At 35.2% G+C, this 18,863-nt stretch overlaps 1 protein-coding gene across 18 annotated transcripts in view; it reads right to left on the bottom strand.

The window, feature by feature from the left end:
* Nucleotides 1-18,863, bottom strand: part of SSBP2 (single stranded DNA binding protein 2) — a 293,363-nt gene that overhangs the window by 13,928 nt on the left and 260,572 nt on the right. For all 18 annotated transcript variants that reach the window (XM_070234613.1, XM_023618064.2, XM_070234612.1 and 15 more), the window contains 4 exons: nt 17,462-17,516; nt 13,794-13,864; nt 10,881-10,959; nt 8,343-8,371 (listed from right to left, as the gene is read on the bottom strand). In XM_070234613.1, coding sequence (XP_070090714.1) covers nt 8,343-8,371; nt 10,881-10,959; nt 13,794-13,864; nt 17,462-17,516 — 234 coding nt within the window. The remainder of the gene's footprint in view (nt 1-8,342; nt 8,372-10,880; nt 10,960-13,793; nt 13,865-17,461; nt 17,517-18,863) is intronic.

Below are 18,863 nucleotides of genomic sequence, written 5' to 3'. Positions count from 1 at the left end.
GCAACTGTACTTTGAAATGAACATGGATAACTTGACTTCCTGAAAAAAACACAAGTAAAATTTAGCGAAGTGTAACTAACTAAGCTATAGCTCATTAATTATTAAAATTATGAATTAATCAATTGTGTTTTGAAAACAGGAATGATAATGCTGACCCAGCTCGAAAAAGAAAAGTAAATATATAAAAATATTGTACGATCTACCCAAAATCTATGTCTTTTTGGTGAAGGTAGATTTCTGTCATTTCATACATAATGGAGAAATTGGAAATCCTGGAATAAAAAAGTAATCTAACATATATATAAGGGTATTTGAGGATGCACTTGGATGCTGCGTACTTTCATATATTCAAACAAATATCTGAAATGAGCCCTCTCCATTCTCGTGTCTCTGATTAAGCTGGGGTGCGCTCAGTTTCTGCGGCCCTTTCGCCAAGTATCATTTCTTGACTACGATTTTGAATGTTTGGCTAACTCCAAATCTGATTCCTGACTCAAACAGTTGATTTGAGAATATTCAAAATTTGGAAGTAACATTGCATGATTTAAATACTTACAAAACACTCCCAGTGCTACTATTTCCGTGTTCCATGCAAGCTTTTCACAGCATGGCGGCCCAGTACATACTCTTTTTTGGGGGGAGGGGTATATAAGAACATTGAGAGGAAGATTAAAAGGACAGGTTCGACATACACAACTGAGCTAATATCAGATCTCTGAAACCCATTCTTCTCCAGCTCGCTGGGCATATTAGAAAATTGTGAAATGACAGCACAGCTTTTTTTTTTTTAATCTGAAGTAATCACTGCAAAATGTTGTGGAAACAACAAGAGTTTCTCAAAGAGGAGTCTTAAGGAAATTGCGCTGTCCATGATCACTGAGCGACATGATGAAGAGAAGGGCTAACAATATGCTCAATACGGCACCTGAGGAACAGCGGTTCCAAACACCAGCCGGAGCAGGTGATGAGCTGGGTGGCAACGCACCGTGTATATGTCACATTTGACTGCAGCTATGATCATGTGCAGTGTCTCCAGCGGATTTCATCATCAAGGCAAGAACAGAATGCTCTAAAAGGGCTTAGGTTGTCAAAAAGGCCCTCCAATTGCTGGAGAGCATCATTAGGGAGCAGGGAGCACAAAAGAATACAAGCAAAGATGCCTTTTAGCTACATTAGGCATTTTGGTTGCATTTCTTACTTCAGTTAATGTGTACTTTATTCCCTACTTATACTCTAAGAATTAAGAATTCAGCTTGAAAAAGTATAGTTAGGATTATACTGATCCCATTTTCAAGGGATTTTATTCCATTCTCACTCACCCTTTCTTAAACTGGAATGCTTTTCCCTTACTTAAGCTATAACGCCACGTATGATATTTTTAAGTATATATATGCACATACACGCACACACACACACACACTTTCTCTTGGCTAACACATTTAATTCTCTTAGGCTCTCTGTTCTCCGATTTTATCTTGCAAGTATTCTTCCATACCATCTCTTAATTAGTAAGTATTGTCCCTTCCTCCACCCATCCCCAGAAATTATTCCAAACCTTTTCAAACTTCCATTTAAAAAGTGAACACGTGTGGAAATTTTGGCTCTGTCTATAATTGGAATGAAATGATATTGACATTTTCCCAGACCTTTTGGAAGTGGATTTTGAACTGATTTCTCACAGTTGCCAATAACAAGTTTTATGGAGTGTTGTTTTGACTCTGCCATCCCCCCAAGAGAACAAACTGCCAGTCCTGGTTCTCCCAGGGGGCACACGTGAGCTGGAACGCAGGCCTCACACCCGAGGTAATGGCAGAGATCTCGAGTTTTGGATTAGCCCCCTGTGAATGATGTGGGCTCTTTAACTGGAGCTAAAGTTCTCAAGGTCGAAAGCTTCGGGTTGAAAAGACTCCTTTGATAATTTATTAAGCATGACACGATCAGATCTTGCCTTCTCTGATACGCCTTTTTCAAACTCAAAAATATAAATGTCAAGTGTCTTAATGTGAACTGCAGAGTTTATTTAGGTGATTTCCTTCTAAGAAAACAAACCACATGTTCCTCTCTACCCCCAATCCCTAAAACAACTCCAAGGGAAAATATTTTTGTTCTGTTCATTACTATGTGACTTCTCAGTTGCAAAAGGGATGAAAAGAATTTCACATTTCATTAAAAAAAAAAAGCTTCTAAATTAAAGATGAATTCTGCATTTTGTGAAAGATGTATATGAGTTTTACTAGGTAATCCTCAACTGAGCAAGCAATAATTTAAAAACTCTTCATCCGGAGATATGAGCTCATTTTGTCTATCAAACTACTATCAAAGTACAGTTGACAGTGTGAGTGTCTAGCCTTGTCCACCAAAAATAGTATAATGAGGAGGAAGAGTCCTTAGCACATACAGTCATGCGTCACTTAATGACAGGGATGTGTACTGAGAAATGCGTTGTTAGGCGATTTCATTGTGCAAACATCATGGAGTACCTACACAAACTTAGATGGTATAGCTGCTACACACCTGGGCTCTATGGTATAGCCTATGCTCCCAGGCTACCAACCCCTACAGCATGTTACTGTACTGAATACTATAGGCAACTGTAACACAATGGTAAGTATTTGTGTATCTAAACATAGAAAAGGTATGGTAAAAATACAGTATAAAAGATACAAAGTGGTACACCTGTATAGGGCACTTAGCATGAACGGAGCTACAGGACTGGAAGTTGCCCTGGGTGAGTCAGTGACTGAGTGGTGAGTGAACGTGAAGCCTAGGGTGTTACTGGACACCACTGTAGACTTTATGAACATTGTACACTTAGGCTACACTAAATTTATAAAAAAAATTTTTATTTCTTCAATAAAAAATTAACCATGGCTTACTGTAACTTTTTTACTTTATAAACTTTTTATTTTTTTTTAACTTTTTGACTCTTTGGTAACAGCACTTAGCTTAAAACACAAACACATTGTATAGCTGTACAAAAATATTCTTTCTTTATCTCCTATTCTATAAGCTCTTTTCTATTCAAAAGTTTTTAATTTATTTTTTAAAATTTACTTTTTAAACTTTTTTGTTAAAAAATAAGACAGAAACACACATATTAGCCTCAGCCTAAATAGGGTCAGGATCATCAATATCACCGTCTTCCACTTCCACATCTTGTCCCACTGGAAGGTCTTCTGGGGCAAAAACACACATGGAGCTGTCACCTCCTATGATAACAATGCCTTCTTTTGAAACAGCTCCTGAAGGACCTGCTGAGGCTCTTCCTGAGGAGGGGTCACTCTTTTCAAAAATATCTCCATGGTTATTTGCTTGGTTTCTTTCTTTTTCTCATCACAGATTTGCTCGTAAGCAGATAACACACCGTGAACATTCCTCTGTTAATGAACAACTTTCAGTGTTGGGGTCCATGTTTTCATTTTAAGGAGCTTGTCGAGGTCTGCAAAAGCTTCTGCTAAACACTTCACTGAATTTTCTTAGAGGTTTTTCTTCTTTCTCTTCTCCTGCAGTTTCCTTTTCTCTTGCCTCTTCTTCAGCGATGCGTTCCTGTTCCAGTTCCAATAACTCCTCATCAGTCAACTCCCCAGGAACCACCTCCAGGAGCTCGTCAACATCCTCCTCATCCTTGGCAAATCCTTTAAAGTTGTTTGCCATCTCAACCACAACCTTGTTAATTTTTGCAACCTCCTCATCCTTGGCAAATCCTTTGAAGTCATGGACTGACCTCTTGAGTGTCTTCTTCCAGATGCCATTCAAACACTCCTTGGTGACATCACCCCAAACAAGGTTATTAATGCAGTCAAAAATGTTGTAATCCTTCCAGAATTATATCAGTGTCTTCCTCAGCTGTAGCAATAGCCTAGGCAAAGGTCATCCTCGGGTCTTAGGCCTTAAAAGCTGCTACAACTCAATTGGATCAAAGAGGAGGTGTTTGGAGGGAGAAATACCACTTTGATATTGGGATGAAGATTACCAATAAAAGGAGGGAGGATGTCTGGGAGCATTACCAACAATAAGTAAAATCTTGAAAGCTATGTTATTCTCCAAACACTACTTTTCCATTTTGTTGGCATAGCAATTCAGGAGCACATCTTGGAAGAGGAGCTAGGTCATCCATGACTTACCGGTCTTACAGTCCACTGGCAGTGTGTGTTTACTGATATGCTTGAAGGCCCTGGTGTTCTCGCGGTGCCAGATCACAAAGGGTTTCAATTTGTAGCCTGCAACATTGCCCCCAAGCAAGACTGTTATACTTTCCATAAAAGCCTTGAAACTTGGCATTGACTTGGCCTCCTTATGGATGAAAGTCCTTCCAGGCATCCATTTCCAGAATAGGGAGGTTTCATCCATGCTGAATATTTGCTCTGGCAAGTAATTTTCCTCCACAATCAGCTTATCTAGAGTTTCCAAAAATTCTTCAGCTGCTTTCATATCAGCACTCACAGACTCACCACTCACTTTCACCTTATATAATGAATAACAATTCTTGAATCACTTAAACCACCCAGAGCTAGTAGTAAATTCAACATTGTAGTTGGGTTCAGCCTTTTCTTTCAACATTGCAAACTTTTTGCTTTGGCTGTGATCACCATTGTGCTGAGAGGGATATGCTTCTGTGTCTGGTCTTCAACCCAGGTCATTAGAAGCTTCTCTATGTCTGATATAGGCCCTTCTCAAATTTGTCTTAGTCTTGTTGCCTTCAATGAAGTAGATCCTTTAACAGCTTCCACCACTTTGTTCTTGTTTTGTAAGATCGTAGCTATGGTGGAATGGGACAGCCCGACTGGCGAGCAATAACCATCACTGATTTTCCACCTTCGTAGTCCTTAACTACTTTTAATTTCATCAGCAGTGGATTTTGTATGCTTGGGGGCCATGATGAACAAAACAACATGAGATTAAATCAGCACAAGAGAAAATGATGTGATCAAGAGACACGAGATGTATGAGGCTGCTGCTGGCATAACGTGGCATACTCTTTTACTGTAAACTTTTTTTAATAAGTAGAAAGACTACACTCTAAAATAATGATAAATAGTATAGTAAATACATAAACTAGTAACATAGTTGTTTATTATCATTATCAAGTATTATGTACTATACGAAATTGTATGTGCTATACTTTCATACAACTGGCAGTGAAGTAGATTTGTTTACACCAGCCTCACCACAAAAGAGTGAGTAATGTGTTGCACTACAACGGGTGTGATGTCACTAGGCAATAGGAATGTTTTAGCTCCCCCTTACAATCACATGAGACCACCGTCGTATATGCCGTCTGTCATTGACTGAAACATTGTTATGTGGCGCATGACTGTGTTCACATTTGATTCTCAACAATTTTATGAAGTAGGCAGGGAATGAACTACAAGCTCTATTTTACAGCTAAGGAAACCAAGCCTAAGAGACATCAAGTAAGATGTTGCCACAACTTGTAAGAAGCTGAACCAGGCTTTCTGATTCTCACTTCAGTACTCTTTATTTATCTCACATAGAGTATATTTACAATAAAAAAAAGTAGAAGAACTGAAGTAGTACTAATAAACAACATTTAAAAATGGAGGAAGAAATTAAAAAAATATGTAATACTGATGCTTGACAAAATACAGGTTTAATTGGAGAACTAGGAAGATGTAGCTGGAGAGAGTTAAGAGGGGTTTTGAACAACGCTGCTAAGCAGTAATGGTCAAGATTATCTTTTGATTCACAAACAAGAATGACTAGAAAAAGAATAGGCTGGAAAGAAATGAAGCCAGAAAACAAAAGGGAGCTGAGAGTTTCTTGAGATAGCTGGACATGCATTGGAGAAGGAAGGTGGGAAAAACTGAGTTAGTGACAATGTACACAGCTTGGAGTAAAAGACTGAAATAATTAGGCTGTGAGTGGAAAGAGGCAGCGAGGAAAATAACTGGGCATATGTGTGCGTGTGTGTATATACAATACGCATGCTGCTGCTGATTAGAGAAAAAGTGTCTTTAGTGTAGAGAAGACGGAACAGACACTAGTGGTACCATCACCTAGACAGCCTGGTTAGAGCCTGGAGCCAACGAATCTGGAGTGGGGCAGTTCAGAAATGAGCTGCCTAGGAGCTCATCTGAAGGCAGACGCACCTAGTCATTTTTCTAGTACATTGTTAAGTGGCATGTTTGTTACTTGGGGATAATTCTTATCTTAATTGAAACGTATTTGAACTTTGCTTTGTAAAAGTTTTTCCTTATTGCATCTGTTTGGTCTCAGTTTTACTGAGCTTCTTGGGGGCAGAGACCAAACCATGTTTATCTTTGGATTTTCAGATCCCAGAATAATGCCTTGGCACATTCATGTTTACTGCATGAAGGAACTCCTGCCCAAGTGTGAACCACTTGAGGGCAAAGATTATGTTTGTATTTAAAGAAGTCTTCTGTATCTCCCCAAAGTGCACAAGGCAATACCCTGGTACACAAAAGTACACAATGGGTGGTCAATTAATGCTCAAAGAATAAGCAATACATCATTAAGCAAGAGAATGTTATCAGCAGTAGGCACAGCGCAGTGGAAAAACTTGTCTCTGGGAACAGGAATGGGAAAATGAGCACAGAAGGAAGAGCGACAGATCTGACATACGGGCAGGGTAGAAGACGGTATTTAATTTGGCATTATGACTCTATTTAAAATTTCTAAAGTGCTTTATAAATTATAAGGTACTTTCCCGTATAGAATTTTGTTTATATCTATCTAATGTACAAGGTTATGGGTTGTTAGTGGGAATTTTAGGAAGATGGCCTTAAGCAATCTAGGTGATCCCACTTTGTGTAACGAAGAATCATATTTAGATATTAGAATATGCTTCTCAAACGTAACATTAAAAATTTTACTGCTGACCACAAAGCACAATTCAGCTAACATCAATTTGTTAGATATATAAGGTAGCCGATACAATCATGGTCATTTGACTTGTAAAAGGCGCTTCCCAGAGAGAAGGCTTTAATGGAATTATACAGTTAATCTTATTTTTAAAACAGGCTTTTCAAAGGCTTACCTAATACTGTTTCTCACAGAGGTAAGCTAGTGCCCATTATAAATATTTATCTATTTTTAGGAAAGAAAGACTTTCCCAATTGTTCCAAAACATGGCCATCCAAAGTGCAGGCAGAACCTGTGAGGTCAAGTAGTCAGGCAATGTGGATACACAGTCAACCCTCCATTTCCATGGGTTCCGCGTCTGTGCATTCAACCAATCTTGGATCATCACCGTGATCAACTAACCCTCTATAAACACAACCCACAGTTGGTTGAATCAGTGGATGTGGAACCCACCATAGAGTGCCGACTAAAGGACTTGAGCATCGGTGGATTTTGGTACCCACGGGGGCCCTAGAACCAACTCCCCGCAGATATTGAGGGACAACTGCAATGTCAGAATGCCAGTTGAAACTTTTTCCTTTTTTATCTTAATGTCTTAGCTTAAAAGGTTTTGTAGTTCAATCAGTTTTATTTTATTTTCCTTGGCATCAGGAATTTTACATTAGTATGCGTAAATATAAATTAGAAGAATTAAAAATGAAGTCATCGTTTAATGAATTTCTGTTCATTGGTATAAAGCAGACTTGTAAGAGAGTCATTCTAGTGGTAGTTAATAATTAGTTCTTAATAGCCATTCTAAATATATTTTTGACCCGCAGAGTACTATTTTAAATTCATCATGACCTAAAAAGTATTTAGGTATTCTTAAAAAAATAAGACATCTTAGCAAAGGATTAATTTTAGATAGTCAAACTACAGGAGGAGGAAAAACGCAGGCATGTGCTATTGGAAGGCTCACTTTCCTACTTGTATTAATATAATTTTCTTCTAATTACTTTCTTACTCTATTTTGAGGAACTAGAATAATGATCAAGGACATCAGCATTGCCTAAGGCAGGTTTGAAAGACAAGTGAGATGTACAAATGCAACACCCTTATAACATATAATAACCACTTTTTCAACTCTGCCTCTTCTCATGTTGCACTAGACTTCTTTACGTTTTCAGAAGACTATATAAACTATGTCAGTTTGCTTTACAAATATGTAATATCATAACGTGATTAAATTGGCTATTACTCAGGCTATCAATTAATCATGTACAGCATGCCCTGTAAACGAACCCTAGCATGTACAGGAACATTGTTAAAAGACTTGTTTTACCCTTTCCCACAGATTATATGTATTAATATTTTTAACTTTCACTTAATTATAGCTGGCCTTATACTTTGAAACTCTTGCTCAAAGACAAAATTCATAACGTTAGTCTAATAATCTTAATAAGAGTTCCATGTGGAATAAACTACAGATAAAAAAGCAACATAGAATACACAATGCTCACCTTGGAAATACTGTCCATATCTCCTGAGCCTGAAACAAAATATAAAAAGATAGTCTTTATTAGGTAATGATTTCATTTATACATTAAGCACTCCTTTAACAGAAATAAATGCAGTACACTGTATGTATTTTCCAGTGTATATCTTCTGAAATTTTGAATCTTAAAAAATTCCTTTTCTCTTAAATTGTATGGTGAGTAAGTACCATCTGATGACAAATGCAAGGAAGAGTTGTACCTCTAGTTCCCAGTCATCTATTTTTTTTGGTAATAGCAGAATGAAGGAAACTATTACTATCATAAATTCCTGAAAGTGAAATATTAGATACAGTCATGAGTCGCTTAACAATAGGGATACGTTCCGAGAAAAGCGTTGTTAGAAGATTTCATCCTTCTGTGAACATCATAGAGTGTACTTACACAAACCAAATGGTATGGCCTACTACACACTTAGGCTATATGGTACTAATCTCACGGGATCTCTGTCGTATATGTGGTCCGTCATTGACCCAAACGTTTTTATGCGGTGCATGACTATGTGTGTGTGTATGTATACATATTACTGAGTTAAAAATTTTAAAATGTGTATACTAATACATATTTGTATATATATTTTTATATATGTAGAGAGCAAGAGAGATCTCTAAATATATTTTCTGAAATGACGCTTCCGTAAATTTGATAAAATATAAAAGGGACATTTGCAACCTCTGACAATATTCTGAACCATATTTTACTATAATAACAAAAAGCAAAGTATTCTTAATAATATTAAAAATCCGACGGCAATCAGTATTCATGGCAATCCATCAAAAGTAAAAATGTCTTCAAGATATAATATTATAGTTTTATTTTAATTCTTAGAAGAAATGAACAATCGACACTAATTTCTCTTGTTTAAGAAACAGAATCATAACTTAGCTAACAAAGAATAATAATCAGCTCTTTGCCAGAATTTTAGCTCTATTTTAACTATTTTAACAATGAATTTTCCTGGCATAAAAATATTATAATATATTAGTAGTACAGCGTTCAGTCAACAGTCACAAGTAAAGTGAGGGCTTATTAACGTGACTAGTTTATAAATAAACAGGCATAATAAACTGTTAAATATTGACTGTATTATATAATTATGTATATATAAATATATGCAATAATGTTCATTATAGAAAGTAATAAGCCATATGCCAAGCATGTGTAAAACTCGTCTGCAAATTCTATCCTAGTGAATAATATAACTGAGAATCTTCTAATGATGACCAAATGTCATCTTTTTATGAATAGTTTTACAAATTAAAAGACTGGAAAGTGAATTATTTTCCAATAAATTGGAAAGTAAAACTCTAGAATGGTGCCGTCTAGTAGAACTCTGTATGATGATTGAAATGCTTCTCTGTGCTGTCCTTGATGGTAGCCATTAGCTACATGTGGCTCTGCACGAGATATGTGGCAGTGCCACTGATGAACTGAATTTTACATTTAATTTAACTTAAAATTCAATGGTCACACATGACTAGAGCTACCATAATTGGACAGTAAAAATTAAGGCTTTGAAATCTAGGCAAAATAAGTATGAATCCTTAAAAGCACAAAAGCCTATCAATATGTTGCAAATAATTTCTTGATTATTGAAGTTACATAGCTTTTCATAGTATCAGAGGATGGCATTTCCTGACCTTGGGTGGGGTTGTGAAATTTGTGTATAAGCTAAGTTATTCATGGGTATAGTTTCTCCAACTCAAGTAAAAGATGGTTCCCTCCACCCCACTGTCAACTTTTAAAATAGTGTATGATAATGTTACTTGAACATACAAATATAAAATAAACGTCTTTTTTTGGTTTTGCGTCCGGCCTGCCTATACATACAGGGCGCTGTGTGACCCAGTCAGTCTTGGACCATTTATTTCTCTTTCTTACTGTTGTGAAACTTTTTGTTCACCTTGCAGATATTTGGCTTCATGTGGTAAGAAGGCATCATTTATGAAGTATGTTTTCAACCATTACACTGCTTGAAATCAGCTTTATCATAAACACAATGTGCGCAGTGTTCTCTCTTAAGAGATTCATTCAGATTATCCAGAATATGATTACCAATATTGCTTTTAAAAAGATACAAGCATTAAAATACAAAAACAAAATAAGGAATTCTTGCAGAGCACTGAAGTCCCTCTGAGACTGTGTCCACGGCCTTTGGAGACAAGCAGCTGGGAGGACACGGCAGCCCTCTAGGCGAGGCACCACGAAAGGTGCCCAAAGCAGCAATGTCTCCCTTTATCATAAAACATGCAGATTTTGATAGATTAAAGTAAGCACCTGTGAATGTGAGCTAGGGTAGAACAATTCTCACATTTCTGATTTTCAAATAATTTCCAGTCATCATAACCAATATACTGTGGATTGAAATATCAGTCTGAGGTAAAAGTTGAAGCATTTCAAAATAAGCTCCTACATACTGAAGAAGTTTTCAAATCATAATTCCACTATGTAGAATTAAGGTTTTGTTTTGAATTTATTTCTAAACATCAAATTTAATATCCTTACCTAACGAGCCATTCATGTGATGTGACTCCATTCCTCCTAATCCACCCATGGGACCATCTGACCCAGGGCCCATTGGAAACTATTCAAAAAATGAAGAAAATGACTGTGATCACACTGAAAACAACTGATAATCTCACTGTTACAATATCTATCTTTAACATTATAAGACACTTCCGCAGCTTATTTTCATTTTCAAGTCATGGAGATTACTTTCCTAGATTTTTTCAGCCCTGTAGATTCTCTAACTGGACTACCCTACCTCCCTCAGCCTATCTTCTCTCTGTTCTGGATCTCCAGGCTAATCTTCATTCACATCCAAATTTTTCTTCTTCAGATATCCTCAACTAGAAAGTAACACATTCCAGCGCAAATGAGAAGATAAGCGTTCTCTTCTATGCTATTGACAAATTTTATTATAAACCAGAGGTGATTCTTAAGAAGCTGCTAAAGGTATTGGCTTATTAATAAGAATAATTGAACATTATTATGCCAACATTAACATTTTTATTAGCAGACAATCTATCTTTGTTCAAATGCACATAACAAATAATTTCATCTTGCAAGTTAAATACATTTAGCTCCTTGGGGATAGCTGAATATTCTTCTTGGCAGTCTCACATATGCCAGTTCAAGGACAATCCGAGAGTCTATAGCAGTTTTATTTAATGGTTGTTAAAGTAGTGGTATTATTTTATTTCTAAGTGAAATCTTACATTAGAAGGCTGGTACCAAACAGATGTGAACAGATGTGCTGTGGTGGAGCGGTGGTGGCGAGCTCAGGGCCTGCCACTCAGTCTCTCCCCCAACTCCCCGGAATGCTTCTGAGGAAGTCCAGACCCAAGTCTGAAGACCAGTTATTGATAATTACCTCATGTTTACAGTTAAGAGAGCCTACTGAAAACACTTGCTCTTCAAATTCCCCATGCCAAAAGCAGCATGTCTGCCATTTGTATGGTGCAGAATTCTGAATATGACGTGTGTATTTATGTGTGCAGATGGGATGGCAGTGGTTACAAATCATACAGGTTTTTGGGGGGAAAAACTGCCCTCAGTAGACAACCTGTGTGCCAACAAGTGTGTGTGGAAATAGCTTTCCATCATTTCTGATTTTTCCATCATGTAAACCACATGCTCATAGATTTTCCCAGGATAATGCCAATTCTGTTGCCTAAAATTTTGTTGCCTAAAGGCACATGGATTGATTTTCAGTAAATAATTTGGAATATGTGTGCCTCAAATGATAGGTCAAAGAAATTAACTTTGACCTTGCTGTTGCTATTCCGTTTTTGTAGAAAGCATAGTTTAGATCTGGGCTGATAAACTGGTGCTGGTGAGGCCAACAGCCTGTGACCCTCCCAGGCTTGGCCCTCTTATCTGGCCCCACAGTGCTTTAGAAGACAGGAGGACTGTAGGTGTGTCTGCACAAAGCACATAAACTGCAGCCTCGCCCTCAGCAGGCATTTGCTTTTACTCCCTCTGGCTGCAATGAATGACATTTGAAAAAGTGACATGTTCATCTTCTACTCTTCTTGGATCTCTTATCTTTGTAACAGGTTAGAGAACCAGAGCGGAACATACTTGGATGATATCAGCTGAGCTGCCCACAGAAATGTCTTCAGCACCATATGCTCTGGGTTTCCTCCCTACTCCCTGCCTTTCCAATATCAAGTTTTAAGATATGAAATTGTAGTAGGAAGAGCTTTCCTATATTTTTCCTGCGTTTCTAAAATGAACATTGTTCATTATCATATTCAATATTCTTTAAAATCTCCGTGAAAACATCTTTTAGACATTACTGACAGAAAAGGGTTTCTTTTTCCTGAAAAAGAATTTATTTGATGATATAAACAGATAGTGATTACTGAAGGCAGCGCTGCTTAACAGAAATCATCTGCAAGCCACAAATGTGACCTGCATGAGTAAATTAAGATTTATTAGCAGTCATATTTAAGAAGCGAAAAGGGTGAAGTTAATTTTAATAACATGTTTTATTTACTCTCTGTCAGAATTATCATTGCAACATATAGTCAACATAAAATTTTAATGAGATTTTTTTTTCATACTAAGTCCTCCAAATCCAGTGTGTATTGTATACTGCAGCACATCTCAGTTTGGACTAGCTATGTTTCAAGTACTATGCCATGTTGGACAATTTAAAGTCTCCCTTTGTTGTCTTCACTGTTAGGAAGCTCGATTATATTAATTATTTCATTCCTGGCTTTCGATACACTTACGAAACTTCTTTATACATCTTCTAATTTTTCTTTAATTTGAGCTAGCCTATATTCATATATACCTGTGTATTAACTGTATTGAGCTACAAATATTTTTGTTAACATGTAGGTTTTATAGCATAGATAAGTAAAATACCACTTTCCCGTAAGCTTTCACGGAAAAGTCACGACCATATGCTTTATTAAGAACACTCAAATTCTGTAGAACTGCCTCAGTTCTATATTTAAACTCCAGATTTAAAAAATCTAAAGAAAAACAAGCATACTCAATTTTCTAATTTATTTTCAAGTTTATCAGGAAAAAAAACAACCGCAATGAACAAATTAGTGATGCTAAAAATGAGGTTAACATAAATGATTATACATTATCTGTCATTTTCAAATAGTATTATTAGGTATTTGAGATAAAATGCCACATTTTATGGTGTTACCATACCAACACTTTCTAATGGTATTAGGTTCAATTTCACATTTAAATTACACCGATAGGAAATATTTTGTTATATATATTGTGCATTGTTTTTTTCAACCCAGAACAGAGAGAGAATTTGATGTTTTTGATATTCAATAAGCTCCTGGACAATAAAATATAAAGCTTAAACAGCATCCAGGCAATGGAATGCACTTAAGAGTTTGAGTCTTCAAAAACTTTTCAAAATTTTAAAAAATTCATATTTACATTAGGCCTGTTAGCTCCAGGAGGTACTGCGTTCATTAAAGTATACATGTTGTCTCCGGAGTTGGTTGAATCTGAAACAAAATATTACTTAATTAATATCTTTCTTTATAATCTACACCCGAGTCATCACGAAGTAATAATCAGAGATGATCTGGACACAGACACATATTAATAGCTGCAACACTTAAAACAGCCATTACCAATGTTCAGAAACAAATATCTAAGTCATCTTCTGACCCGGAAATTAATCATTCTGAGGTTGTAAATTAGGAATATTTACCCAATATATTACGAGTATTCACTTGAATAATTCAGGTCAAAAGGAACATTACTTTAAAAACCTAAAAAGTTACAGTAAAATTTTTCTTTTTTAAAAAACATGAATACCTTTTGACTTCTCTACAATTTACATGTGTTTATATATATATATAAAATGTATAAAAATTATATATATATATATAATGAAAATCTCTTAAAATTCAGATTCAGCAGCTTTTCAGTTATCATTATTTCCTCAGACTTCTTATACACCAATTTAAAAAATAGCTTATTTGGTAATAATTAATAAAAGCTGGTGGAATATCCTGGCTTACTTCCAACAGAAAGAGATTAGAACAAGACTACACAGTTGGAATGAAAAATTCTCTTGCTTGAAGTAAAAGCTTCCTCCAGTACAAATTTTGACAAATGTTTTTTCACTCAATTTATTCTTGACTTTTTATTATAAAATTAACTGTAGTGTATATCCATACGAATATATGTCACATTTTATAGTATGTTTAAAAGTTTGCCTTTCATGTCTATTAGCTAACTCTAATGAAGTCTGAGTATATGTGTTTTATAATGCACAACCTAGAGTGAAAGGCTAAATACTTTATATTTAGGAACTATCAGTTATGAAATGTTTGTCTATTTTTTCCACGATTCTATAGTTTTCTTAAATATAACATAGTAGGCCTCTTTATTTTGAAAAAGATGTGTTTTAAATTTTTTGTACTGATTCAAGGCATAAGATAAAAATCATTTGCTTTTTCATGGCAATAGCCATAGAGTGGGAGACGGGCAACGACTTTTCCTCTTATTTCATGATTACTTACTAGACATTAATAAGTTTATTATTTTAGAGTAGGTTAGATGCCATTTATCTCTTGTTTATAAACAGTGAGCCATAAATATAAATATTGCTTTTCACTTCTAGCTTAGTACATCATACTGTTGAAAAGGTTGAAATGCTCACCTCTGGTTGACCCCTATTTGTTTACCTACTAAGTAGAGTTTCAATCTACTTTAGCAGCCTTAACTGTTTTTACATCCTTATGTTCACAATACTCCTGTCGACCCAGGCTACTTGTTCTTTTCTGCATATGATCAGCCTTTGCCATGTCCACATTTTTGTTCTTTCTTCCTCCAAGTATCTTCTACCCAATCTCCATTTACTGGACTTCTCCTCATTATTCAAGGCCCACTGCAAATGCTGCCTCTTCCATGAAGTCTTTTTTTTTTCCTGATACTTACAAATGGGTGAGTGCTCCCCCACCACTGAATTCTGCTTTGCGTTACAGATAGTATTTTATCTGTCAAATCTTCCCTCCCATTTCCAACAAGGTTATAAGTTCATTGAGAGAAGGAAAGGGACCATGTCTTACTCATGTTGTGTACTATAGACAATAAATATCTGCTAACTTAGATTTAATTAATGGAAAAAACTCTATCCCATAAAAACTTATCTTCAGAAAATCTTGGATTGCTTTTTAAACATAAGAAGCCCTCAAATGATTTTTCACCTTTATTAGCCTTCTTATATTTACTTACTAATTTTAGTAATTAATTTGAAAACAAAATGGGCTGTATATTTTAAAATATGCAGAAAGGGAAAGAAATTTATTGTTTTTAAGACCAATCAAGAACATAATTTCATCTGAAAAAGAAAAAACATTGAGGAGAATAAGGTTGGTATTTTCTAGGAAATGTATGACTTCTTTTTATATACAAAAAACTTTATAGTAAAGTAGATCTTCTGGCGCCTATTTTTTTTGGGGGGGGCATTGGCTTCATATGAGAGGATGACTGTGATAAAGGATAACTATACAAAAGAGTAGGCAAACAGGCTAGGAAGATATACTGGTGGTAATTCTTGGCTTGAAAGGAAGAAGAGATCAGATTACTTATCACCTGCAAAGTTTAATGTTACTCCAAAAAATTTCTTTCAGTATTGTAGTGAAGTGTTTATTGATCACATGCTACTTTCATAGATCAACATTAACTTCACCATTCAAGAATGCAAATGTGGGCAAGATGTTCAATTCATATAATTCTATCTTCAGTGAATTCTGTTTCACTTCAATGAAGATGCTCTGAGGACAGAGATCCATGAAATATTTATGATATATTTCAAAGAGTTAGTGAAACAAAGTAAAATTTTGTATTATTTATCAAATTTATGCTTTTCCTAAATTGAAAAGATTCAAAACTTAAAAAATATTATTTATTGGTACGATTAATATGTAATTTCAAACTTCTGTATATCTTAGATTTCAAAAAAATCAGTTAAGAACATATGAATTTAACAGTTCAACATAATAAAAAATGATTTCTAGTTATAAAAATTTCCCGTCTACTTCACTACCCAGAAGTTAACACTCATAAAGTCTTAGCCTATTCCTTTGTGGTCTACTTTCCAGATTTCTGTGTTATATATATTTTAAGATAAAACTGTGAGCGTATTATATTGAATCATGAATATTTATTTCTTCATGTCATTAAAATTCTTTGATAATAATTTCTAATGGCTACACTATATTTCATAAAAAATTAATTTAATAATTTCATTGAAGTTGGATTAGGTAAGAAGGTTTTGTCTACTATTTCTCTATTGATTATAACAAATGAGCACCCGTCTACATAAAACTTGGATTGTATCTCTAATCATTTCCGGTAGTAGGATTATAGAGTCAGATGATATGAACTTTGTCATGGCTCTTGATACAAGTTGCCAGAGCACCTTCTAGGAGGGCTGTGCCAACGTAAACTCCCACCATCAGAGTCCTCGAGACACAACATATTTAATAGTCTGTATTAAAGTCACAAAAAGAAACGATACAGCTATTTAAACTAATTATATTAAATGATTACAGGAATATTGAGGTATTTTAGTTTAGAAGATTAGAAAACCTTCCCTACAGCACAGTGGATTTATTAGCTCACTAACAGATACCTATAGATGTGTAGGGTAAATAATATCGTAACCACATCTACATCCATCTTAGTAAGATGACAAATATGGTGGGTCTGATTTGCTATATTAAATTTAATGGATCCATGTATTTCATGTGTTGCTTATGCAGAATTTTCGAGGTTGAGAGATCTGAATCTCTTCCACATTCTCAAGGAAACTTTTGGTCAGATAAATTATTGGGCAATTCATACAGATCAACACATTTGCATCCTGATTAATCTGTTACCCACACAACAGGAATTTTCTACATGCATAAAGTAATTAAACAGTAGTTGTTTAGGAACACTATTGCTTCCTACTTGCTACCTCCACTCTACCTGTGAAACCATCAATGAGAGAATGAATACCATCAACTTTCCTTCATAACAATTTCTAAACTTTGTGATTTTATTCGAATAATCAAGTGCCCATGTGGCTAGTTTGATTACAATACCTGCTGGACTAGGCATGATGGGTGTTCCTGGTGGCCCTCCACCTCCTGGAGGACCCTAAATAATTATACAAAATTTCAGTAAAAATAAGGCATTTCATTAAACAATATAAGGAAAAACAAAAGTTAGATTTATCTCTATAATAATCCAACTTGAAAGTAACAGAGGAAATATATTTCTCCATAATTTATTTTCTTTGAATGTGCAAACATTTCAATATTATGCAAAATATAATTTAGCTTAAATATGTTGAGATTGTTTTGACACGTTTCCAAAAACAAAAAGCCTGTAACACTGATTTATTATTCATGACTTAATCACATCAGGTATCATGAGGTTAAGGAGAAACCATTTAATAGGGCCTTTACAAATCCATAAAATAGATAATTCACGTGTATTTGTGATTTAGTTTACTGTAATTTTCTTATATTCTGTATCACTAGTTTTTATAGGCAACTAAAAACCAAAAGATAGTTTAAAATAATGCATTGATGTTATTTCTTTCTTCTCTCGTGTCAACTGCAACACTTCTGGAGCACAGTACCTTAAGCTGTCACATCTACTAGAAAGGAGAAGCAGTGCTGTCTAGGGTTGAGGGTTACTAAGGCTGTAGCTACACAATCAATCTGAAACGGAGATTTGGTAATTTGGTGATTCAAATGTTAATTCAGTTATTTCAGACAACCCAGAGGGATAATTCAGGCAATGGGTTTTAGAATTTTCAGACATACGGTAGCCAAATTAACTATTAAGTGGCTAAATTTTCACTTCGTTCTGAGACACAGCCCACTAATTGCTTCAAAATAATATATATATTTTCTATTTAATAAGCAACTTAAATTTACTTTCAAATAAATCTATAATTTCATAAAACTATTTATCAGGCTTATTCTTAATAGACTTTAAGAAAAAATAGGTTTTACCCAAATTTTTTTACTTTCATTTTTGTTTCATAGAAAATGTGAAAAAAGTTAGAGTTTCTTACTTTCTATAGTTTAAGGGAATATGAGCACTAAAAGTTCGCAGGTCCAAAACAGCATGTGCTTTTCACTATATTCATAAAACACTACTTTCATGGAGGGTAATGCTCATTTTCTTCCTAGGCACTCCTTTTTCCTCCTCCAGTTGGCCTTCACCTGTGACAATCTCTTTAGGAAAGATTTTCCCTTTTACCATTTTATCCTTGCTTCTCTGTTAGGCATTTCCCTCTAACTATTATAACAAATTATCCTGTATGATGGCCTTGGGATGTAGCAAGGATTATAATGTAATGATGGTTAAAAGGTCATTTGTAAGTTCAAGAGGTCATGTAAAACCTGCTAATTGGACTTCAGGGCAATATGAATTACCGGCAAATTTTAACGTACTAAATTATAAGAAGAAGAGAAATAAGTGTTTCCAATT

This window comes from Equus caballus, chromosome 14 (genome assembly GCF_041296265.1).
Source record: "Equus caballus isolate H_3958 breed thoroughbred chromosome 14, TB-T2T, whole genome shotgun sequence".
In the NCBI taxonomy this organism is placed as follows: Eukaryota; Metazoa; Chordata; class Mammalia; order Perissodactyla; family Equidae; genus Equus; species Equus caballus.
This window is presented reverse-complemented; position numbering and strand designations above follow the sequence as displayed.